Source organism: Python bivittatus, unplaced genomic scaffold, assembly GCF_059951505.1.
Source record: "Python bivittatus isolate LINGU-HERP-01145 unplaced genomic scaffold, Pbiv_v1 ctg000590_np1212, whole genome shotgun sequence".
Lineage (NCBI taxonomy): Eukaryota > Metazoa > Chordata > Lepidosauria > Squamata > Pythonidae > Python > Python bivittatus.
In genome coordinates this window covers 2,293,116-2,319,139 of record NW_028277086.1, presented here as the reverse complement: position 1 = coordinate 2,319,139, position 26,024 = coordinate 2,293,116, and the positions used below count along the sequence as shown (strand labels likewise).

At 45.4% G+C, this 26,024-nt stretch overlaps 1 protein-coding gene across 5 annotated transcripts; it reads left to right on the top strand.

Moving 5' to 3' along the window:
* Positions 1 to 1,272: 1,272 nt before the first annotated feature.
* Positions 1,273 to 26,024, top strand: EEF1D (eukaryotic translation elongation factor 1 delta). 5 transcript variants are annotated; one of them, XM_015890638.3, is made up of 9 exons: positions 1,273 to 1,427; positions 11,624 to 11,747; positions 15,581 to 15,652; positions 18,975 to 19,046; positions 20,293 to 20,392; positions 20,572 to 20,675; positions 22,779 to 23,057; positions 24,551 to 24,745; positions 25,932 to 26,024. In XM_015890638.3, the coding sequence occupies exons 2-9, from the start codon at positions 11,628 to 11,630 to the stop codon at positions 25,968 to 25,970; spliced, it is 981 nt and encodes a 326-aa protein (XP_015746124.1). In that variant the 5' UTR covers positions 1,273 to 1,427; positions 11,624 to 11,627; the 3' UTR covers positions 25,971 to 26,024. The 5 variants fall into 5 exon arrangements, with proteins under 5 accessions (XP_015746124.1, XP_088004997.1, XP_088004998.1 ...); XM_025175622.2 differs by having other exon boundaries at positions 1,335 to 1,427; positions 11,607 to 11,747; XM_088148873.1 differs by lacking the exon at positions 1,273 to 1,427 and adding an exon at positions 8,725 to 9,992.

Sequence of the window (26,024 nt, the reverse complement as noted above, 5' to 3'; positions counted from 1 at the left end):
AGAAGAAGAGGCAAGGCGTTCAGCAGATGCAGCCTTCAGCCACCAAGAAGGAGGTGGGATCATTCACGGTGAAGGGACAACTTAGTACAATCAGTTTATACCACACTTTTCAGCTAATGCAAAAGTCCTCCGAGCTTTATGGTCCTCACCAGGACCATAAAGTTTGCTGCTGCCCTGAGTGAAAAAGCTGCTCAGGAATTAAAAGCAGCTTTACGTCGCCACCCTGGTTCAAGTGGCTGTATTTTAAGCTTCCATTTGTTTCACGTTCAGATGCTTCTGATGAGGGTTTGGGAGTGGTGTTAGTGCAAAGGTTGGAGGGGCCCAGATGCCCACTGAACCAGGCACGGGGAGCCGCCTCCTTGCAGGAGGTGCCCAGCTCCCCTCCCAATCGGCCCCCAAACCAGCACAGCTTATTCTCATCTTCAAGCCACCAGCAAAGGGTGCTTCTGGGCACATCCGTATCCTGCCGGGCTGAAGCCTGGCACCCGTCTTTCTTGACTTCCACAGCCTGCAGTTCGTCCTCATGAGCAAGGCTGAGCAGGAAGGTGTTGCTGCAAATCCCACTCCTGACACCATCAGGCATGCTGTGCACCAGTGCAAGACTGGAGGGGCGGGTGCTACAGCATCCAAAATCCTGCCTGGCATTGCCAGTGCCAGCTCTTTTGTGGGCAAGCCCAGGTCCTTCCTCTGCAGCGAGCAGGGCATCCTGTCCCTTTGCCATAACAGCCCCTCCTTTAAGCTCCCTCCACTAACTTCTGGAAAGCAAAGCGGGTGATAAACGGGGAGAGTTGAACGCTCTTTCCCCCCTCTCTTTTCCCCATGGGCCATTCCACTCATTCCCCCCCTTCCATGGCATTGCATTGATTCCTTCCATGCGCCTTTGGACTGTTTCAATCTGGAAAACGGGGGTGTGAGAAAGTAGTGCTTTCCCCCCCAAATCCCAATTACTCCATTCCTCGAGGCTACTCCCTTTGGACAGCCATGTTCTCCGCAGATGTGGAGAGAGCAAGTAAGGCCAAGAAGGGGGAAATATTTTCTGGGAGGAACGTCTCAGAAACAGACACCCCCCTTTCCACCATCGTGGCCTAGCCCTCCCAACCTGGCCTATTCCACTATTGCAGTTCGGGGGGGGGGTAGAAAGAAAGGAGAAGGAAGAAGGAGGAAAAGGTCCACCTCTCATCGCACCCCTGAAGTCCTACCTATGCCTCAGAATTTCTCCTCATCGCTGATTCTCTCCCTCCGCCTCGGCCGCCCCTCTCGGCGCGGCCCGCTCACTCCCCCCCCCCATTCTGCAGAGAGAGAGCGTGCCCCGAGAGGCGCCACTCCCACAACCCCCCGCGCGGCGCGCGCCTGCCTTCTTTCCGGCGGAGCGCGAGGCGAGCGGCTCCCTCAGTCTGGCAGGCTCGTTGTGCTGCGGGAGCCCCTGCGTGAGTAGAGCCCCTTTCTTCGCCGGGCGCCCGTCGGCCAGGCCGGGATTGCTCGGCGATGCTCTGCGGGGGAAGGGGAAGGCCGTTGTCCGGTGGGGCTTGACCGGACGGGGCTCGGCCTTCCCCAACCGGGCGCCCCCCGCGCCCACGTGCGCTACAACTCCCGTCCCTTTGAGCGGCGGGTCCCACGGAGCCCTGGGGGCGGCCAGGCTGGGGGGGCAGAGGGACAGCGCGTGGTGCTGGAGGCCAACCCCCTTCGGATCTTTATCCCCCGCCGTTCGCGGGTCTACCTTACGAGGTTGTTGTTAAAGCTCGGGGCTGGGGAGCCGCGTGGGCTGTCGCCCTTTCAGCTGTGGAAGGGGCCTTTGGGGGGTCGGGCTTGCAAGTCCACATCGGGGCGTGTGCATTAAGCCAGTGTTTCTCAACCTTGGCAGCTTGAAGATGGGTGGACTTCAACTCCCAGAATTCCCCAGACAGCCATGCTGGCTGGGGAATTCTGGGAGTTGAAGTCCACCCATCTTCAAGCTGCCAAGGTTGAGAAACACTGCATTCGGCTAAGCTTTATTGGGGCTGGGCTGGGCGGTGGGGCATTAGCTGATGTGGCAGCAGGAGGTTGCAAGAACATTGCCAGCGTCTGCCTGGTCTTGCGTGGTTGGCTTTGGGGTGGAAGGAGCCCAGGCCGGGTTTGAGCCCACAGGCACCTGAGGATTCGATTAGAAGGGGGTTGCTTTACAAGGGGGCAGGCCTCGACGAGTTTGGCTTGTTAAGCCTTCTTTTCTCACCCTATTTTTAAAAGTTGAGGTTGCCCTGAAAAAGGGGTTGCATTCCTTCCATCTGGGGAGAACTAAGCCACCATAAGAGTTTTAAGAGTTTGGTGAAGTTACGTCTTCCTAGTAGGTGACCATATATCATGTACGTAATTCATCTCCCCAAAAGACCTACTTGTGGTAGAAGTTATGGAGTTCTCATATTTTGTGCGCTGTTCTGCACATCTATTTGTGATTCAGGCGCTTTGCCCAAGGAGACTTTTCCAAGTTGTCAAAGGAATTCTAGTTACAAATGTCATGATTTCTGTTTGCCTCATCTTTAGAACTTGAGTGGCTGCAACATCTGTCCTGTTACTTTAAAAAAAAACCCCACTTGGAACATTCCTGAATAGCCACGTTTATGCCTGCTGTGTCATTCCCTTCTCTTTGATGCAGTCATTGTTCAATTTTTAATGTTGCGCTACTAATATGGTACTTCAGTTGTATGCAGATCGTCTGCAATTTTCCATGTGCATCATTAAATATGATCTGCTGCTGGTTTTCTCTTTTTTTGCAACTGTTTTTGTCCTAGTTGTATTTGCTTTTGTTTTTGACGATAACCAGGCAAACTGTCAGGTTAAGCTCAAGAAACTCCACGAGACAGTTCTGGAACAGTTCAGTTACTTTATTAGCTCACACCTGCTAGACAGAATCTTGCCAGACTAACTCTAAACTCCCCAAGCCAGCAACTAAACACTACAAATTCCTTAGGGTGGTGCCAATCTCATCTTCCTCATTTTCTGTGCTCACGCTGTGGGCTGAGGAGATGCTTCTGTCCTTGACCCCTCTCATTCCATTCCATCACACAAACTGTTTTAACTGATCTTCACTCTGTTTTTCTTCATATGAATAAACGTTTGTGACCAGTGAAATTAAGGCATGCTTTTATTGATCAAACAGCAAATAACCTGCCATTCATGGATGAGAACTTACAATGATTTCTAAAATAGTAAATTAAAAATTACACTATTGTGAGTCCATTTATGAATAATATGGGATTCTTATGTCTGTTCACTTGTACAACAGAACATGGACTGTGCAAGCCAATTCATATAATGTACTGCACCTTGCTTATTTGCAGGGCATTTCCAGTGGCTTTAGTGGAGGTGGACTTACTATCTTCACAAGTTGCACCCACAGTGTTTTGTGACCCTGTTTGAAATAGGAACCCACCTCGATTGTTTACAGTTTAGCACTGAAAACAATTAATAGTATGTTAGAACGTTTTTATGTATAGTTGCGACCTCACAGAGTAACACGTTCTAACGAGGCAAGGAGAATTTCATAGTGTAATTTATACATCTGGGCTTATATTAAGTACACTGAAATGCAGATAAGAGTTAGGGTTAGGGTGATGCACTTTGATATTCTGCACTTTAACTCATTTTTAGTATGCTTAATGTAATTCATTCATAAATAGAAGTGCAAGTGGAAATGTGGTCTTAAAAAGATGGAAGTTTATAATTCTCTTTATCTTCTACTTTAGTCTAAGATACAGTACATGAAGTATATTTTTCTTATACAGAGACAGCCTAGGAAAAAAGTTAAATACACCTGAGTTGATGAGGAAGTTGACAAATTATCTCTTTGTGCCTTTATTAGGGAAAATAATATTCAGTATCTAGGGTGGATTGATTTAAATCAACTTACTGCTTCAAATAGTTGTTAAATATTGGTGCAGATATGTCTCAGACTGCAATTGTGAAAGCCAGCAGTTACCTATAGGTTTGTACCATGGAGCATTTATTTATTTATTTAAATGTGGATTGTCACCCATCTCATCATCATGATTCTGGGTGGCTAACAATTAAAAAAATATAACCTAACAACTGTATAACAATAAATATATAATTGGCAGCTGGGATAAAACTATAAACAAACATCAGCATCCAACATAACCATCTCATGGGCTTTGCTGTGCATTCCAATCTCCCTCCCCAGTGGCATGGAGATTGATACACTTTTTTTACACAAGCAGATGTGACACATGGTGCATGCTTTGCTTAATGTGGACACTGCTGCTTTAAGGAAGTGCTGAGAAGCGCTATGGCCACAACTTCACACTTTGTATCTGAAGCCCTGTACAGGCCTATCGCGTAGCCCATGAGCTCCACAGTAAGAAGACATGAACCCTTCTGTACACTCCAAAGCACCTTTTCCCTTTTGAAGTAGAGTTGCTGCGTAGCCTTGCTGCAGAATTACAACTGCCCCATTTTGCATCCTTCTTTCTGGCCCAGCTCTACCCTCGTGAGAAGAGAGGGCCAACTCGAGTTGCCCACATCTCATTGAGTCATTCATTTTATATCTTGCCTTCCTACTCTGGCAAATCTTTGAGGCAGCTAAATGTACCCAAGCATCTTATCTTTATATGGATTTGTTATGTTTGAGGCAGTGTAAATGTTCATATTTGGGAAATGATCAAATGGATATTTAATTTAATAAACTTTTAGTTCAGTGGCTTTGGCAGAGGCATTACAATTCATAGCAGAATTATTAACGTTTGTGTATGTGTGTGTATTATGAATGAGAAACTGGACGTAACAGCTAAAAATAAAATTGATTTATTAAATTTTTCAAAATCTAACTGAAATAAAGTTCCATCTATCATAGATTTTGCAGGTTGGCTTGGAAATTGTTTTCATAACTGGCCTTATTTTAATTTTAAAATGATAGAGAAACACAGCTCTCAGGGCTTGGAGATGGGAGGAAATTAGTTACTTGTAGGGCATATTGGAAATTTGATAACTTTGGACGCAAAGGAGAATGGAATTTATGAGTTCAGTAGAAGTCACTGTCCCACTGTGGCATGTTGTAATTGACAATGTAATCTCACAGTGGTGGGTTTTACAGTCCTGTTCCAGTCATTTGTCAGTTTTACTCTCTGGTGTTGTTACCTGTATAAACAGTATTTTTCACTTTCCCTTTCTTTTCTTCTCCTCTTAATGCCTTCCTAGGAACCAGAAAGTAAGTACCTGCCAACACCAAACTTGTTTTCTTGACTGGTTTGCGCTAAAAGCAATTCCCCTGATAAAAATATCTTGGGCTTTGTTTTAAACAGTCCTATAATTGTTGTGAGATCTGTATTCCCATCTCATAGTTATGTCTTTCATTTTGATATAAGAGTTAGATTGGTAGGACAAGAAAAATAACATTTCAGTCAGGGAAGTTGTAGTTTTGTAATCCTGCTGTATATAATCCTTCAGTTCTTTGATATTGGCATGCACAACCATCAGCAGTTTTGCTGTCTTTTGACATAATATGTAATACAGAGGTTGCCTGGCACTTCATATCTTATGCAGATTCACCCACAATGGTTAAAAAAACTAACTTTTTTCCTGGGATGGGTTTGCACATCATGTACTAAGCCAAACCAAGCAGACCGCATTATGGATTAGCATTATATTCAGTGTTTATCCTACCCATTCCAGGGTTTGCACTGGCAGTAGCTAGCAAAGCCATACAAAGAACATCCAGCAGGTCACCTGGCTATAAAGACCCTGCTCAGTTGCCTGAGGTCCTTATAGCAGACCGCCTTGCCTTTGAAGATGCCCACCAGCTGCTGGTGAAATGCCAGGAAATCTGTTGTCTAGACCACGGTCACTAAGCCCTGAAGCCCAGCGCTGCCCAACAGATGCTGGCCATGAAAGCTGACATCAGTATATAGGCATACTAAGTTTACTATCTTGTAAAAACAAATGTAAAATAATTTGGTCAGTCTGTTAACTTTGTTTGCTGTTGTGCTGCAAACATTTTGGTATATTTAAAAGAATTCATCAACTCCTTTTTAGGGGCTGACTGTTCTTATATAGTAAGTTGGTTTACAAAATATAGCCATTTTAATTGGCTTGCTTTCCCTTCTAGAAATGTTTGGATCTGGTACTTCTAGTCCCAGAATAACTTTAGGATTTAGAGAGGGGTGGTATGGGCCACACCATTTTATTTCTGCAAACCTGGCTGACAAATGAATTGCTTAGCTGGTTGGGTGATGGTGCATCTAGAGGACAAAGATTGGCCAAGACAAGTAATCCATATAGTAAAGTTATTGATATAAACCAATCCAATTTTACCTGAGCAGGAGACATTTCAAAATCCATTTATTAGTGAGCTTCATTTAACAAGGTCAGAGTTTGATTCTTAGGACAGAAAGATGCTGCTGTATTTTGTGCATTTTGACACACAAAAGCAACTGAATATTAAAATAAAACTTCTCCCAACTTATTGTTCTTATATAAATTAGATCTCCCTCTCACAAATTTGCTTAAACTTGCAAACCGTTTCAGTCCCTTAACTCTGGCTGCTTCTGTCTTTGGATAACACCCTTGTCTCATCTCTCCGCTAGTCCTTGGCCTGCTGGTTTATTCTTTTATCTGCTTTAGACCTAAGAAAGATGGTATCCAAAATTCTCCAAGATAACCTTATGCCAGGAGTATAGTTAAAATGTTTCTTGTATGGCTTTGTATGAGAAAAACATCGTTAATTTAATACTGTATTACAAACAAGTTAAAACTAAGAAGGCATAGTGGACTGAGAAAAATATAGACTAGTACTGGTACAGTCATAATCTACACTAGGCTGAGGGCTACTCTCACAAGTCCTTGATTTGTCTCCCCTTAGGTGGCATTGTGATGTCAAAGGCATTTGCCCATCACAATTCCTTGGAAGTTTACCTAATGGTTTATTCCATAACAGCTCACAGCTTTGTAACATCTTACTATGGACTTGATATTTAAGTTTTAGATGGGCTCAGGGTTGGACAAGTAACTTTTTTTCAAATTTGTGACAGAGCATTCCATTTCAAGTCTCCAGCGGTAAGTAGGGAAAATGTTATTAACATACCTGGGATGAATCTATTGTGCATTTAAAAAAACCCAACACTTTGAGGGACAGCCTGTCTTTTGTTCAGGTTAATACCATGTAATTTCACTTACATGTGGACCGCATATTTAAAGTCGCCCACATTGATGCGCCAGGACTGTCTATGTCAATCATATATATTTTTAAAACTGGTAAATGTTCAGAAATTCTTTCTTAATAGCATGTATCTGGGTATCAGATCTCACCGAGACTTTCTGGAGTATAGAGTATTTTTGCCAACCAAATTCTTACAATGATGTTTAACTCAGAATTCAGTTTTTCCACCTGGGAGTTACTGTTGACTTAATTTAATTCTGCTTTATTTGTGTGAAATATCCCCTTGTGGAAGAAACAGAACTGGCAATTTTTTAGATGTTTGGGCCACAAATCAGCCCTCTGATATGTGGAAGGGATGGCACTGAATTTTTTCAGTACAGGTAGTCCTCGTTTAGTAATTGCCTCATACAGCCACTGTTCGCAGTTACAGTGATGATAGAAAAGTAACTTTGCAACCAACCCTCACATTTATGTCCTTTGCAGGGCTGTAAAGCAAACGAAAGCTGAAGTGAGATCGTAAGCACAGTCGTTTCACTTAGCGACCGCTTCACTTAATAACTGAGTTGCTGGTCCCAATTGTGGTTGCTAAATGAGGGCTAATTGTATTGGATGTTAAGGGTGGGAATGGAGACCTCCAGGCAAATCACACTAGTTCTACCACCACCCCTCAGAAAACACAGAAATGGGCTACAACCCTCCTGCCATACCCACCTTTAAAGTCTCTTGATGACTTCCAGGACACTTCATGTCATTTTCTTACGAATCATCTTCTTCCAGGATGTTTTTATCTTTCTAGTCTAGCCTATAACCCAGGTGTTTCCTGGTGGTCTCCCGTCCAAATAGTAATCAGGCCCAGTCCTGCTTAGCTTCCAAGTCCAGACATGGCTGGTTATGTGCTGCCACCTGCTGAGACATTCCTACTCTTAAATCCCCTTAACAATGAAGTCAGAACATCTGGCAGACACAGGTTGCCTACTTCTGGTGTAGCTGCTTGCTCTAGTAGTAGCAAAACAAATTGGCTCAGACAGTATTGATTGAAGTAGGTGACTCTAGCCCAAAATCTCTAGCCATATCAAGACCTTCTTTGAATATGGGTTTCAACACGCTCCAGTGATGCTCTGAGCATCTGCAGAAGTATGCTCTCTGTCTCCTCTAGATGTTTGGGACTTGAGCACCTTTCATGACTAATGCTGGTACACTGTGGGAATTTTAAAGTCAGAACATCTGGCAGACACAGGTTGCCTACTGCTGTAGCTGCTTGCTCTAGTAGTAGCAAAACAATTTTGGCATACTAGGTAATGATGGGCAGAACTTTCTGAACAACTTGCTTAAAGCAGTCTTTTAAAACTGAGCAACTGTTCACATTCTTAAGGCTTTGTATAAATGGTGGCGCTCAGGGGCATTACGCAGCCTTTCCAACCTTGTCCTCACCACGTGTCTGGGACCTCAGTTCCAGAGTTCCCGGCCAGCAGAGCCAACGCGTCTGACAGGAGGCCAGGTTGGAGAAAGCTGTCCTACTGTGTGCTGCTTCTTGTCTGTTATTTTAGCAACTGTGCTCTTGTGCTTGTCTCTTCATGCTGCCGCCTGCTTGGAAGATGAGAACAAGGAAGCTGCTGTATCCCACAGAGAAGGTCTGGGTGGACAAGCATAAGTACGATGAGGCTGAGAGGCTTCACTATGAGCGAGAAGCAGCTTTAGCAGCCTCTGCTGTTGGGCCTTGCCAGGAACTGGTAGCAGTGAATGGATTCTGCCATGAGGAGCGTGCTGAGGAAGAGCTGAAAGAAGATCTGTGGAGGGTAGGAAGTGGGAAGAAACACAAGAAAAGGAAGTATTCTCCAAAAGCCAAGTCTTTGGACCCCAAAATAGATTTTGTCATGGCTGGGTTGTTAACTGACCATGTGTGGTTTGACAAGCCTCTGTTTGACCAAGCTGAATCTGCCTACCACATGAAGCTTGCCGACTCATTGCCCCAGGTGTCCTCCATGGTGCTTCCAGTTGTCGAACCAGCTGCTTTGGCACCTCGGTCAGAAGATGTCATCCAGGCAGATGTTGAGCTCTGCAGAAACTTGGCTGCCTTGCGCTGCACCCATGGAAGCCTGATGGCTTGTCATCACATCATTCAGGATGTTTGGGTCAACAAATTCAACTTTGATGATGCCGAGAAACTCTTTGTCGAAAGGTCCCAACTTGTGGCTCACTCACACTTGCTGCAGCCCCCGTCTGTACTGCAGCTGGGCAGCGCTGGACCAGTCACACCTGACGAGGGCTACGTGACTGCCCTGGCTACTCCCTCCACCCCAGCCCACACTGTGGATACTGAACACCATGCTAGTGCTTCTTTTGCCCCCCCAGAAGATTCAGACCAGACAGTGAATGGCAAACCTCCGGGGTCCAGTTTACGAGCCCTACTCTCAGAAGTGTGGCTGGAGAAACCCATCTACGATGATGCAGAGCGATGCTTCTATGCAAACATGTTCGATGGCCACCCTCCAGGGAAGGTGAGGTTGCAGGAGCGTGGCCGCCCAGACTCCTCAAAGAAGGGCCGAAAAGAGAAGAAGAGCCGTAGCAGCATAAGGAAGCAGCCACCTGGCAAGAGGGGGAACAATGCTAACCTTGTTGCTCTGATACCTCAGGAAGTGGCACCACCTCCTGCCTGGTGTTTTATGCACCCAGACACGGAATCTTTGTGGTTCAGCAAGCCCACGTACGACAGTGCAGAAGCCCAGTTCTACGCCTCCCAGGCCTCCCAACTTGCACAGGAAGAGGCCACCAGACTACCTGAAGCAACCCGAGCCAAGGCAACGCAGCCCGCTGCCCAGCCTTCAGGTGTACCAGAGCCCGATGCTAAGTAGGAAAAGCATTTGTTTGGGGCAGGGGGTGGAAATGTTCTCAGGCCCAACAGCATAGATATAAAGAATTGGCCTCAGCATGCAGAGGACAGAGGAGACTGGAGGCTAAAATGCTTCAGTTTGGCAAGGAGTATTACTGAAAAGTGGAAATGATTCCCATTGTTTCAGGAGAAGATATTCAGTTGCTCAAAAGTTTTAGGAGAAGATATTCAGTTGCTCTTGCCTCTGTTTCGGTCTACTTAACAGATTTGTACCAAGGGCGTCCTGATTAGCTAATGTGGGATGAAAGAGTATTTTGCTCAGGGAATGTAGATTTTAAAAGACCCACCTTAATGCTTTTCTGTATGCGGTGTGTCAGATGCCTGCCCTGCCTGCTCTCATTTGCCTAATTTGAGAAAGTGTGTCAGGTGTGTGCTTCACCTGAGTCTCATCCTCTCCAAAAACTTGGCCCTTGGCTGTGAAGTTTGTAGAACTGAATCTGAACTGCTTCTTAACAAGAGAGATGCCAGTGTCTGGAGATGTTTTGAAGGGTAAAATGGCCTGATCCTGGACTGAGTTTTAGGCGGTTATGAGTGGAATAAACCAGATTAGATGTCTCCGAAGTGAGCTACTTTTGACTGCGTTCATAGTGCTCTATACTGTATCCCCATCCCCATTTTAGTAAGTATCTCCAGTGCCAGCTGATGCTGTGTGACAGGTTCTGCCCATCCTCTCTTAAAATCCTTTGCCTTGTGATCTTGTTTTACTCTCCTTAGTCCAAGTGATCCATCTGTCCTACCCCTCCCCTTCCGAGTTCCCACCCTTGTAGAGAGCATTTAACTCCTTTGCTGCTGAATTCCACCAGCACCTCCAGCATTTTCTTACTGTGCTTTTTTTCTTTTTAATTGTGCTTCCCTTCTAGAGGGAGATTCAAGGTTGGGAGTATTTTGAGATTCCCAATTATCCCTGTGCTGCTAGGCAGCCGTGGACCAGATAAAAGCTTCCACCAAAACAGTTTGGGAACTGGCCTGTTGTCAGCAGTGAACCTTGCCCTGTTGCCTGCTTTGGTTCCATCAGTTGAAGGCTCTGTTAGCAGAGGCCTGTTCAGAGGCCACCAGTTTACTGAGAAGGGTTGGGATTCTGTTACGCCCATAATTCTGTATCGTTCAAGGATCAGGTGCTGCCAGTAGTGCTGGTGTTTCAGGGATCCTGTGGCAGCATTTCTAGGAAAGAGTAGGCAGTGTCAGGGCACAGCTGCTTCTATACCTCTCTTGGAAACACATGCTTGTAATTGGTAGTCAGGTTCTTGAGAGTATCAGTTTTCAAGTGTCAAATGGTTCGAGTAATTGCTTCTTTGATTCCATTTTTGTAAGCTTTTTCATCTAAGATCAGTGTTTCTCAACCTTGGCCACTTTAAGATGTGTGGACTTCAATTCCCCTTGCTGGCTGGGATATTCTGGGAATTGAAGTCCACACATCTTAAAGTGGCCAAGGTTGAGAAACACTGATCTAGAGTGGTGGGTTAGTGAGTTCTTACTGAATGCAGTCCTGAGGGAAGGAGGGATATGCCAGTGGAATGACTTGATCATTCGGCAACCTGATTCTAAAAACAGTATTTTCAAATATTTATTTAGTCTCCTCCGCTTTGCAGAAAAATGGCAACCAACTTCCTCATGCACGAGAAGATCTGGTTTGATAAGTTCAAATATGATGATGCTGAGAAACGGTACTATGAGCAGATGAACGGTCCAGCCTGCAGCTCTTCCTGCCAGCAGGTAAGATGCTAGTACCTTCCGTGTCTTGGGTGACCGGCCACCGACGGCCTCTCATTTTATCTGGTCCAGTGCAGTGGAGGTTCTGCCTGTAATTGTGAATTCTCTACTGGCTCACTCTGATCTATTCAAGCTGGTATTTTTCTTCTGCGTTGGGTGGCCAGATGTCTCCACAAAGCCCTGAAGACCATTTCTCTCCCCTCCCCTGCCAGTTTTTGCTCCCCTCTGACTGTTACTCAGTGAGAAGACCCACAGAGGTGTCTAAACTCCTTAAAACTTCTCCAAAGGAAGTTTTTGCCTTGGATGGCACAGCAGCCCTCCCCGCAGCTCTACTAAGGAAGACAGAAGCCCTGGGGAACACATAGTTTGGTGAGAGTGGTCCTTTGCCCCAACGCACCTGAGGGTACAAGTTGTGTGTCATATCTGCTTTGTCGTTGGCACTGTATCTTGATGCATAAAAAGTGTTTCTCTAACCATTTTGAGATCAATTCCATTTGCCATCCATTGCCACTCACTCTTCGAATCTGGTAGTGTCTGAACTTTCCAGTAATTTTCGGTGTTTGGCAAGAGAGGGCCGCCAGCAGGGAGAGTCACACAAACAGCCAAGGGTTGCGCTCCTTTGTGGTGGTGGCCTGATTCCTGAGTAACATTCAGATTAACGTAACATGTAACATTCAGTCAGAATGCTAAATCATGGTTTGCCACTATGTGAAACTTCCGCCAAGACAGCTCCACTACATTCTCCATTGTGTGCAAGGGAAGTAACTGGAATTTTTGAGCTACCGCTTGTTACAAACCATCGTTTCCTCTTTTGTAACTGGTTTGTACCAATTAGGATATCAAGATAGGATCTGATAGTGATTTGAGATCCTGGCTCACAGCCCTCTGATTGTGGTTATCAAGCAAGAGTGCTGTAGTTAGCAGGAAACTGTTAATCCCTAAAATAGTGCTAACACCAACACTTTCATCCTTCTCCCCTATATGAGAAATCCCTGCATTTTTCATCATTGCATTGTCTATCACTGTGGCTCTTGCCTACCCTTATTCTGAGACAAGCCAGTGTTCTGGTTTGAGATTAAATGAAACTGGCTTACTAAAATAAGCCCCCAGAAGGCCTTACTGTGGGGTCCCTGCAGAAGGAACAAGTTTGGGGCAGGAGTTCTTGTTCCTTCCCCCAGGAAGTCACTTGGCTTCTGAGAAGCGCTTTGGAACAATCTGATCCTCTGTTTAGAACTTTGCCACCCTCCCCCCCATGTGCAGGCAGCTGTTGTCGGTCTTCAGTGGTTCTCCAGGTTGTGTGCAGAAAACTGCAAAGTGTGTGTGAGCCAAAGTGCCTCCTTTCTGTAGAATAATGTAGATGGAAGGCCGGATTCAGTCACATCAAGAGCTCATTTTCCAGGTTTTATAAAGAGAGATCAGGAGGTGCCAAGCTTAGTTCCTGTCCCAACCCACCCATGATCATGAAAATAAACTGCAAGTTTCTGAGTATTTTCTTTTGGCCCAGTTGATAGAGATTGGATTGAAAGGACTGGAGCTAGAACAGATTTGTATAGCCCTTGCTTGCCATCAACAACCGCACTGAACCAACAGTGCACGTGGAACTCATCAGCACACGTTTGTTTCCTCCTTACCTGCAGTAGCGCTTCCCTGTGGAAGTCCCTCTGTCTGCACGTGCAGGACACTTGTTTCCTTGCAAGCTTAGAACATCGTAGGAGAGTCTCTCATTATGGACAGGGATGGGTTAGTCTCCAAATTAAAGATCTGACAAAACCCAAGAACATAAGAAACATGAGAGATACAGCAGTTGATGGTGTCCCATGTAAAGCAGCTAGCCAGGTAATGACATTTCTGCCAGCTGCTTCCTCAACTGCATTTTAAAAACTTGGAAATGTCTAGCTCAAAGCTTTGTCTGCGTAGTGGTCCCCAGTCTTGAAAGAGGCAGGAAATGAATAGGTGAAGGAGAACGATTATTGTGCGAGGAGGCAGTTCAGTGAACTTCATTGCCTAGAATTTCCAGATGCTTGGCAGTCTCCCCCACATCCACAGCCCACTCCCACTTCAGCTTTAATCCAAAAATTGCCTCTTTACTAAGGAATGTGAAGTAAATGAAATCTTTGTATGTTGTGGCCACCAAGTTAGAATAGTCTTCAGCTATAGAGCAGCCGCTGTGAAAATATGCTAATTTAGAAATAGCAGTTCCTGCCAGGAAGAATTAGATGGATGCTTTGAGGCTGTACCTTCAGAAAGGGATCAATAACAGGGGTTAACAATTCACAAACTCTGCCAGGAGAGGCCTTGAGGTGGTCCTTCAGAGTGTCCCTGAGTGTGACTGGGATATCAGTATTAATATTAGGCAGCAATATTATTTCTAGCTTTCCTGATGCTCCTTGTAATGGAACTAGGTTTGGGAGGATCCAAAGGTGTTCCGAAACCTCTGGCCCTGAGCTCTGGCTGGGCAGGCAGGAGGGGAAATAGAGGAAAGCAAATTAACAGGGCTATGCTGCCGTTCTGAAAATTAATTGCAAACTTACACTTATAACGTTTAGGTGCAAGAATAGCACATGATTCCAAGTGCAGTCCAGAAAATGAAACTGCCTTTGTACAAAGTCTGATGTTTATGAGAAACTTTGGAAGAGCTGAATGGGTGCTGACCCCAATTCAGGGGCTGGGAGTGTTGCTGGTGGTGGTGGGGCGGGGGGGGAGGTTAAATGATGCCATAGCCTATTCATGATCCTTGTCACTTCTAGAGTGCCTTTATCTCCTGGGCTTGTATGCTCACTACACAAGAGATGCTATCCAGACACATTAAAGCAGCCCCTTAGATATGGGACTTTGTTCAGGGCTCTGTAGATTGGAATTCTGTATTGCATTTGTATTTTGAAAAAGGGTTTTATTTTTTAAATGAATTTTATTCCTCACTTTAGGGCAGGGTTTTTTAACCTTAGCAACTTTAAGATGTGTGGACTTCAATTCCCAGAATTGGTTGCTGGGGAATTCTGGGGGTTGAAGTCCACGCATCTCAAAGTTGCTAAGGTTGAGAAACCCTGCTTTAGGGAAAAGGCGTGTGGCACCCTGTGTCCTTAGCTGATGGAAAAATCTGAATGAGAGTTGTTAGATTAGTCTGTTCTAACCTCATAGTTAACCTATTATAAGCCTTTTCTGCTTCTTTGTTCCAGTATGTTTGCCTCTCCACCACCCCCTCAGTCTTTCACTGTAATGTCCAGTCCTTGATTGGGGATGGGAGCGATAGGCCCTTTTTAAAGACTTTTAATATGCAAACATCGTTTGTTCAAATTTAGGAGCACAGAATTTAAGCCTCCTTCAGCTTGATGCACATTACTCATCTTGTGGTGCTTACCAGCAAATCCTGTGATAAATTACAGTTTGCTGTATTTCTCAGCTTCCTGAATGAACCTGCTGACTTGGGTTCAGGGCAGAGAACAACAGAATTTAAGCAGTTTGCAATGTATCTTGCATGTGCACCTTTTATGGAAAATAATTTCACTGACAGCAGCATGAGTGTGGCCTAAGAATGATTTTGCTGTGAATAGTTCTCCTCACCTGCCTAATGCAGAATTTTGTGGTTTGGGCCCAACCATAGAGGTACTCCAGGAAGCCATCTGGATATAGCAATGAACAGCTGAGCCGTTGCACTAGGCAGGTGAATTTTCACGCTCATCCCTTTTCACATGGCCAGCTGTTGTCCACCCTGAAAACAGTTCCTTTCCTTTCATGTGATCCACCCTTGGTAATTTCTCCTGTATCTGTATGTACCTCTTTTAAAAAACAAACAAGCAAAAGAAAACACCACTTGGTTCTTTCTGCACTGTTTGCAGGAGAACGGAGCCAGCACCATCCTGCGCGACATTGCCAGAGCCAGGGAGAATATCCAGAAGTCACTGGCCGGAGTGAGTACCTGAACGCTCTCTCACCAGCTGGCTAATTCATTTCTCCTAGCTGTGGCATATCTCTCAGATCCCCTCCCTCCCCCTGCTGCAATAAACTCTGAGTGTGTGGATTTTCCTGCCTTAAGTTAGAGGGCCTGGATCCGGTGAGGTGAACTCTGTCGTGCAAGGCATAACCCATTACAGAGGAGCATGTCTGAGGCTCAGCTTGCTCCAGCCAATGGCGCTTTTGCAGACTAACCCTAAACAACATTGCTGTCTCTTTGGAACTGGAATGTGCCATTCTTGATGTGTCTGACTACAGATTTTTCCGTAGCTGCTTCTCAGGAGAGGGAACAGGAATGGCCCCACCTTTATGCACTCCAGCTGTCTCGCAGAGGACTCTACATCCCTCTTCACTTTACTTCCGTAATGACGTTGGGACGTTGAGGCGAGGCTGGCCTGTAGTGGAGCTCGTACGCAGTACCATCCTTTGTGGTTCCCACAGAGATAGTCCCTTTGGATTCTAACTGTGATGTTAACATTTAAAGAGAACAAGAGCTTATTATTATTTTGTTTTTTTAATGGGGTGGAGACTCTAGTAATCCAGTTTTCTGGCTCCTTCCAGATGTGGTAGTATTGCAGTGGCATGGCTGACCAGCAGGTGCACTCCAGCACCTGTGGAGATGCCCAGTTGGACAAGGGTCAAGATGAAAGTCAGTACAAGATGTGAATCCTGTTGCTCTCTCATTCTCTTGCCCCAAATCAGGGAACTTTCTTTTCTGTTTAAAAGCCAAGCTGCATCTTTATTTGATTTGATGGTGCTAAGATCCTTTGTGTGGGAGAATTTGAGTCCATTTAGCATGGTTCCTGAGTTACGCTCTGGTGATGATTCTCCACCACCTGGCAGCTAGATGTGGGTGTGAAAGAGAAGACAAACCCACCAGCACACACAACACCTAGCTTTGCACAATCCCATCGCTGGCTGCCTTTATTTTGGGCTAGTCGGCGGTAGCCCTCCTGTTCAAAGATATATCAGTTTTTTGCAGATGTGTATTAAATATCCATATGTCTAAAAATAAAATGTTATGTTTAAAAATAAACATATGTTGCTCGGAGAACTGTCAGCTAAGATGGTTATATTTCATAGTGGATCTGATCTGCCTTAAATGGTTGAAGCGTGAAGGAGAGTGCAGAAAAGTGACTCTTAGTTTTCCCTCTTCTGTGTAAGCAGCTGCTTCTGAAACACTACTTGAAATTACGCATCAGCTGGATCCGGCGCTTACAACGTTTCCAGTCTTTGCCAAATCTGTCTCCCGTAACTTTTATTTTTTAAGGCTACCCAACTCCCAAAAGACTTTGGGTGGCTCACAATATGTGCAGTACGTAAGTTAAAGGCACAGCTAAAGCAACATGGCTGCCCAGACTAAAGCAGCATTCAAAAAAAGGCTCTGCAGGGGCCCCACGGACACCCTAACCCAGGCCTGGGAACAGAGCCCATCTTAAGGGACTCCAGGGAGATACTGTTCTAGAGGGCAGGGGCTGTGGCAGAAAAGGCACGCTTCCCCAGCCTCACAAGAAGACAGCATTTAATCGAAGGGCCTGGAGTGCACCCGCTCTGCCTGAACACAGCAGACAAGCAGAAACAGAAACTCATATTTAGGAGACAGGCCGTCCCTTGAATAGCTAGGCTCTATGCCATGAATTAAATAAAGAACTGGTCTGTGTCCGTTGCAGAGCATAAAATGGTGGTTTCTCTGCCCCCTCTCAGTTTTTAACCCTCTGAGAGTTGCAGGAGTCTCAGTTAACTCAAAGCTTTAGGGCAGGTGACGTTTTGGAGGCATTCCTTTGTGCCTTGCCTTGCCTATGGGATGGCAGCTTCACCGGAACTCTTAATGCAACCGGTGTGGATGAAGAGCGCAGATTTCTCCAGCCTGCTATATTTACTTGTGTGGGCAGCAGGAAAACTCCAAATACAAGATATGGAGTGTTCTCCTAAGACGTTTTTCACAATTGGTTGCTGGGTGGCACCTTGTATCAATAAGTCTGTTTCAAAGCAGAGGAGGGGGTGTGGCATGTGTGAAGGGGCACGTTGCTGGTGTTTGGAAAAGATGTGTATTCTCTTTGGTATCCTGAATTTCCCTCTGTTGTATTCCCGGTCTTTAGTAATTTGAGGGCAGGTGGTGGTGCCACCCCCTTCTCTGTTAAAAGCTCTAATTGTCCTTGAGGGCCATAGATTCTTGCTCCTAGTTTCATTATGGTGTTTTGAATGGAAAAGCTATAGCATATCAGGAGTTGTTACTTGAAAAGGGAGTAATGCAGGTCCCATGGGGACAATGTTATTGTGGAAATGACGTGAATTATTTAACTCCCATCGGTCATGTGGCACAACTACATAATTTATGTTGTCGCACAACGATGCATGATGCAAGAGATGTTGGTGTGGCTTCTGCCAGACGCCTGTGATGGGCACTCTAAATTTGCCTTAATGCTAGTTGTAATAAATATGAATGGCTTTTGACGGAGAGGCTCTGCGATAGCATACGCAAACTGACCGCATACACCAGCATTTCTCAACCTTAGCAACTTTAAGATGGGTGGACTTCAACTCCCAGAATTCCCCAGCCAGCCATCTTAAAGTTGCTAAGGTTGAGAAACGCTGGAGTACAATATCAGATTGAGATGGGGATCAAAAGAGTAGAGCTGTTAGAGCAGTTAAATTGTGTCACAGGATAGTTTCCAAATAAAAGGCCTTTTAGAAACTCCCTTTATTCTACCCCAAAAGGGAGTTTCAGAAGTCTGCAGAGTTGGTTGCTTTCACTCTTGAGTAAGGATATTTTTGGAACAAGTTAACATTGCCGCTGATTCTTGAAGGACTAGGCCTTTGGATAAGGCATTTTAACAAATATTTTGTGGGTCCAAGCATATAATGTGTCCCGGATCCATGTTGTGGTATTTCTTCCATGGACAGCAGTCATTCAAGCAAATTTTTATTAATTATCCTAACTATAATTCCTCTGGCTGTATTGCAAAAAGGAATCTCTTTAACTAGCATAACCACAGATTGAGGCAGGGTGTGAGGATCAGGAGGTGGCTGGTTCTAGCCCCAGGGTGAGCATTTTCTAGTTAAAAGCAACAGTGCTTTGGACCTTAAGCTGCTCCCTGTATTCTGCACCCCAGATTGCTCTCTTAACCTCAGAATATTGGTATCGTTGAGAGTTTTTTTTTCTCTCCTTTAATTCTTGCATGTGGGCTTCTGCTGCACTTTCCTTCCCGCACTGCATGAGTGAATCTCAGTCAACGTAGTAGTATTTTACCAAGAAAAGAAATGTCTTACCCTTTCCAGCTCAAGACAGTTTTGCAAAGCCCTCATGAAGCCCCTCCTGTTCGGCGCAAGAAGCACTCAAGTCCTGCGACTGTAAGTCGCTTGTGGGGCAGGGGTGGGGAGGAGCACGATCCACTTTCGTCTGTCTGTCCCAACCCGCCTGGAGGAGGCAGGTTCCTCCTCGGCCTGTTGTCTTGTCGCACTGCTTTGAGAATTCTGTCCTTTCCCTTGTCTGTTTCTATGCATTTTTGCTTCTGACTTTCCTGTTCTGAGTCACTGGCCTTCCAACACCCTTCCGGAAGGGACCAGCTTTCGGCTTTTACAGCTGTAGTGTAATTCCTCACTTCATTTAGGAACATCTGTGCCCCTTAAGCATCAGGTACTTATAATAGTGTACCCTACATTTAAAAGTCCCTCATCTGTAAGTGATTGATCGATTAATTGGTTATGTGTCACCAAATCATTGTCGATCTTTAGTGACCGTGTCGATTTTCTCTCTGAAAAAAATCTGTAAGTAGCGTGGCAGAAATCTGTTCCCAGATATGTAACGGCATGATGCAGAGAGTGGCTTAGGTTCACTCAAGAGTTTGTGCTGCTACTGTCTTGCATGCTTTTTTCTCCCTTTTTAAATCTTCTGTGGTTTTTTTGGCATGGCCATGCCATATCACAATTTGCTTTTGCACTTTGCCAAAGTAGCTTGCTGTTGAACACAGGGGAAGGGTGGGCCCTGCTGTTTACAAAAATCAAGCCCAAAAAAATTTCCTTTAACTTTGTGGCACAACTGCGTGGCTGATAGATTCCTAGCCGAGCTCGCAAGAGATCCGAGGAAGAGATGGATGGTCTCTCCACCCTGAACAGGAAGAGTTATTTCTGCTATCAGCCTTGTCTGATGGTGAGGTTTTATTACAGAATTTGGTCCTTGCCCAATGGCTCTTTTCCCAGAAGTGAAAATGAGCGTTTTCCTGTGGAGCACCAGCACTTCCTTTCTCAGACGTAGTTGTGACAAATGCTGTCCTGTTGAAGATGCTGGAACATGTCATAGCAGAGCCATCCAATGTTTAACTTTTATTATTCTATGCTACATGATAACTCTACATCAATACCTTTTAAGAAAGCAACGAAACACATCCTGTAGTCAAGCATCTCATCTCCCTTTTTATTTGCAAGCCATAAAGCTGTCAGGGCTTGTGCTCTTACTGATTCCAGCTGCTTTTGGAAAGTTTCCCCCGTTCATCTCCCTCTTGTGACTGCCGCTTTGTGTCGATGGTGGGTCTCTTGTCTGATAGAGGCTGACGGTTGGCATGGCCTCATTGCCCTTTGTACTCGCTGTCTCTTGCAGAGCGTGAGCGGCCCCTCTCCCACAGGACCAGCTGGAGACCAAAGCGAGGTGGTCACCAGGATTGCTAATCTGGAGGCAGAGAACCAACACCTTCGTAGCGGTGAGTGGCCGTGCCTAATCGGCAAGCATATCTGCGTGAGCGAGTTTTTTTCCATTCTCACTTGAACAAAGCCTGTGTGTTTCCTCTACGATTTGATTGTAGCTGATGCTGATACAATAAGTGGAGAGTTTGCTGTGGCATCCCATTCTTTAACGGCCTTTTTTCTTCCACATTTCCAGTGGTCACAGACCTCCAAGTGGCTATCTCCAAATTGGAGTGCCGTCTGAGTGTGCTGGAAAGGGCATCTGCTTCTTATCATCCCTCCCCACCTCCACCAACACAGGTAAAACTTGCTAAAAGAGTCTTCTGCTTGTTTTGCTCATTTGTAGGTTGAACACACTTTTGAAAATCCAAGGCCCATCCTTTCCAAGGCCTGAGCAATCTTCTTTACTTGTCTCAGATTGGGCAATTATGCTGGACCAGGGGCCATAGGTACACGATCCCACCACTAGGGAGAATGTTTCATGTCCCAGTGTAGTTGCCCTGACTCCGCTTTAGGAAAATGGTATTTGTCCTTACATTATAGCTGTCGCGTTGGAGCAGAGGCTGTGTAGTCCAAGCAGGTTGATTCATTCAACTGAGGACAATGCTGAGAGCAAAGGATCTCCCTTAGCAGTACTGTGGCCTCCTGAAATGGTAAAATGAATTTGCACGACCCTTCCCAATAAAATTAGGGTTATGGTTGGGCAAGAAATAATGCCACTACTTCACGTAAATAAAACCATGATAGAACCTTAAATTTCAATTGGAAATAAAGCCCAAACAAAAACCTCTGAAAAAAATTAAACCCATTATTTTTAAAGGGAAGGATGAGCTTGCTTGCTTCTGCATAACTCTTGAAATCTGAGCTTCATTTTAAGGCATCTACCTTCATTGTCCCAAGTCAGAAAAAAAGAAAAGAAAAGGATATTTCCTTGCTTTAAATCAGCCTCTCTGCAACTGCTGTGGTTTGTGAAACATCGGCACATTGTGAGATGTTTTAGACCAGTGCTTTTCAACCTTGGGAACGTTAAGATGTGTGGACTTCAACTCTCAGAATTCCCCAGCCAGCAGGGCTGGCTGGGGAATTCTGGGAATTGAAGTCCACACATCTTAACGTTCCCAAGGTTGAAAAGCACTGCTTTAGACATTCTCTCCCTCAGCACAGCCACACTGAAGTAAAGTCACAGCGCATCGTCTCTTCCAATAATAGACAACAGATGCAGCTCTGGGTTCAACTCTCGAGTTCTTGATTTCACTGACTTTGGTTGTCTTCCTGCAGACATTTCATGACCAGGCTAAATAACCTCATCAGTTCATGGAGAGTCAAGTTTGCTGGCTATAGACATGCCAGTCTTGATTGGGGTGATAATGTTACCCAGCCTAGTCATGAAACCTCTGCAGGAAAACAACCGAACTCTGAGAACACCAAGGACCTTCAACCTGGTACTTGTAACTCCTCCTGACTCTTGGTACTTTCTTTCCGGCTGCAGTGTCTCTCCCTTCCCCGCCATCCTAATTCCTCTGCAGAGTGCCGGATCCGATGATCAGAACTTTGCCTAGAGGCCCTGTGCTTTCCAGTCATCATGATTGTCTCTCCTTTTAAAGGCAAATATGATGTGTTAAAAGAACAAAAGGAATCCTCAGACTTCACGCAGTCTGCCTTGGATTTAGCAAACTTTAGCATTGAACTGATAAGCCTGGGAGGAGCTTTGGGGACCCTCCATCAGTTGTCTCCGGACCCCAGGGACATGGCCCATAGTTTGAGAAGGAAGGAAGCTGGAATAGAAGCTCTTAAAGCCCTCATTTAATTCCCTTGTTACCACATTTAAATAAAAGAAATGAGTCTTTTATTGCACAATGCTCAGCATAATTAATTATTCTAATCTAAAAAACACCCGCCTCCTGGTATGGACCATGAGGAAAAGCAGGAGATTCACAGAGCCCTTACGGGCTGACTGAAATGGTTAAAAAAACCCCTGCAGTTTTCATATTTCAAGAATTCTTAATCATGCAAGCTGGTTGGGGTGAAAGGGAAGAGGAGAAGAAATATAGCTGATTTTACAGCCATCTGTGCCCCAGCCCTGGTCTGATGGGGAATGTTCAGACATCCCAATTCTCATCAAGAGCAGTGTTGGGTTGGAGTGAAGCCCTCCCAAAACATTCAGGGAAGAAAAGGCCAGCCTTCACTTGTGAAAGTTCAGCTGTTAAAATGGAAGGAAGTGTGCAAGTGAAGGGACATAATAGCACGGTCCCCATTCTGTATTGAAGGATGCTGCCTGCTTGCATCCAGAAAGCAACCTCTGCTTTCAATTCACCTTGTTACTGATGCTCTGAGGAACAGGCTTCCATTCCCCTTGGGAGGGGCTTTCACAGTGAAGTTCACACTCTCATTTTCTCCACAAAGCATGTCACCCCCATGAAGAAAGTTGAACCGCTGGCCATGACATCAAGGAAAGTGACGCTCCCTTCAGCTGCACCTGCAACCAAAGAAGAATCCCCAGCTGGTGCCACCACTGCTGCTGCAGAGGAAGACGATGACATTGACCTGTTTGGCAGCGATGAAGATGAGGAAGACCAGGAAGCTGCCCGCCTCCGGGAAGAACGGCTAAAACAGTATGCAGAGAAGAAGTCCAAGAAGCCAGGCCTGATTGCCAAGTCCTCCATCCTTCTCGATGTCAAGCCGGTAAGTCCATCCATGGACGTCTCTTGGGCAGGTGGCCTGGTGGGCATTCCCATCACTTGGCAAAACCAGCCCAGGCTTCTCCCTCTGTGTTCTTCCTCAAGCAAACAAAGCCATGTGCATCTTGGGTTGGCCCTTTTGATGTGAGAGACAAGATTCAGTCTTCCAAGTTTTTGATCAGCTTTTCTCCCCTAAACAGTTGATGCAGGGTGGCTTGAAGTGCTGGGGGGGGGGGGGTAGGCTTGCTAAAGGAGGTTTCCAGGTGTCTGTTATGGGGCTGGATTGCCCGATAAGATTCACTGGCTTTCTCTGTGGATGGTACAGTAGCAGAGATGAGCCTGCTTGCACACTTAGCACAGTTACAGCTGTTTAGGTTTATAACAGTGATTCCTGCCCAACATTTAACCTTTGCTTGCTATTGCAGCTTAACCAAGACCCAGGTTCCATCTTCACTCCTTCAGTGCATTGGACATTGTAGGAGGGAGCCATGCTAATCAACAATAGTCCCAAAAAATCAGGAGGAGTCTGGGAGCACCCTTTCCAATTAACAAATGCTATTAAAAAGCATAAACTTTTATGAACTGCAGCCTTTTGATTTGTTAGTCAGAAAAGGTGCTCCCAGATTCCTCCTGATTTATTGTTTATTTATTTATTAAATTTATATGCTGCCCATCTTCCCCAGAGGGTGACTTTTTAATTTTTCCTTTATTTTTTATTTTTTCACTGCATTTGAGATATTATTTCTGCTGTATCTGAGGGACCCTGGTGGTTCTTAATGGGGTGTGCAAAACATGTTGCAGTTCATAAAAGTTTATGCTTTTTAATAGCATTTGTTAATTGGAAAAGGTGCTCCCAGACTCCTCCTGATTTTTTGGGCCATTTTGGGGGGCGCTGCAACATTCTGCTTTGTTCCCAGACCAAACCGTCAGTGGGATAGTTTGAAGGCCTTCTTTTAGTCAATCTTCCAGAACGGGAAGTGGTTCAGAAATGCTTTGTGCCTGCCTATTAATGCTCTCTCGCTAAGTGGTTTGCCACCCTTTCAGCTTTTGGTAATTGCAGAAAGACGAGACACGTTTATACAGTAAAACTGCAATTTAATGGGTCTCCATTGAGCAGATTTTGGATGCAGCAGGCACAATTGTAGACAAGACACAGGAGGCTGAGTTGATTATACATAGCAGATGCTTGAAGGACGCATGTCCAAAAGAAGGCGAAGAAAGAAGGGGGCTGTTTCATTTAGCACAAAGGAGCTTGAAGATGGCTGGAGGACCTTAATTTCATGTGATTAGTAAATTGGTGATACATCAGACAACCACTTTCTTTGGAGAAGCAATCCTGCAGTATTTCCTCAATTTCAAGGGTGGGTTTTCAACTAATTTCCAGGAAATCCTTTACTTCAGTATACAAGCATGCCTTGCTTTATCTTGTTTGCTAGCTGCGGGTTTAACCTTTGGGGTCCATTTTTCTCACCCTCCCTTCCTCCTCCTCATTTTCAGTGGGATGATGAAACGGATATGGCTAAGATGGAGGAATGTGTCCGATCTGTTCAGATGGATGGCCTTGTCTGGGGGGCTTCAAAACTGGTCCCAGTGGGCTACGGCATCAAGAAACTCCAGATCCAGTGTGTGGTGGAGGATGACAAAGTTGGGACAGATATCCTGGAAGAGGAGATTACCAAATTTGAAGATTATGTAAGTTTTCTGGAGAGACCAGGCCTCCTTGTGGTGTATTTCTGTTTTATAGGCCACATCTAAGTTCTGCCAACACTAGTAAAAAGCCTTAGTTATAAGTTATAAATCAAGGAATTTTGGGGGGGGGCGCTTATGCAGAAAGTTCCCTTGTAGAGATCACCACCAGCAACCCTGGCATGCAGGTTCTCTCAGATGACATCTGATAATCTTTAGAGCAGGGGTTGGTAGCCTTCTTCCCCCTAGGGGCCAGAGGTCATGCTGCAGCCATCACTGTTTCCTCCTCCTCTTCCTCCTCCTCACAGCTTGTCACTCTCACAAGTGCTGGGTGGGGAACTTGTTGCTCTGCCTGTGTCGAGGTGGCTGGTCAAGTCACCGTTTCAAGAGCATCCATATGGACGGCAGTTCTCCCCCCTTCCTGTGCACAGGCTGGGTGGCTATATTTCTTTTTGGGACCGCAGGCCGGATGATTTCAGATGGTAGGCCACATCTGACCCGTGAGCTGTAGGTTGCCAACCCCTTCTCTAGAGAGATGCTGCAGCCAGAGGCATGTAACATCCCCTACCCTCAGATCTTTGAGAAACAGGGATTTCAGGGAGAAAGTTTCAGGTCACCTGAAAGATACTAGACCATACATTTAAAGAATATGCTTAAGTAGGTTTCTTGCGAATTTCATAGCTTTATGTGCTCAATAGACTAACCATGGCAAATTTTAGGTTTGGCTGGATTTTGGTGCTTTACTGTGTTCTGCCAGCCTGACTCCTTTTGTGAGTTCATGGTTCTCTGTATAATGAAATCCAAAGTAAAGGGGTTCAGTTACCCAACAGGGCATGTTGTGTAAATACAGGTTTTTATCCTGCAAATATTAGCACTTGCCTTGACATCGATGGCTGTCTCAGAAAATGCTTCACGCATTGAGCTCTGATCCCAGTGTTGCCCACTTGGTTCACACAACTCACTGAAGCCCTTATTGGTTACACTGTGGCTTATTAAGGCCTGCAACACGCTAAGTCCAAATCAGACCAGGTTTCGGCTTAGCGCAGTGTCTTCTCCTAGTCCCCGTGGTGGCCTGCAGCCCCAATTCCCTTCTACACACTCTTCTGGATGCCTGGATGAAATTACAGAGTCAGGCCTGGGATCTGCAGGCCTCACCGTGCAAACCTCCTCATTGCTTTTTTTTGTCTTTCAGGTGCAGAGTGTTGACATAGCTGCTTTCAACAAGATCTAACGGCAAACCTTTACCCTTTCTAAAGCTAATAAAAGGTTAAGAGTTGGAGAGCAA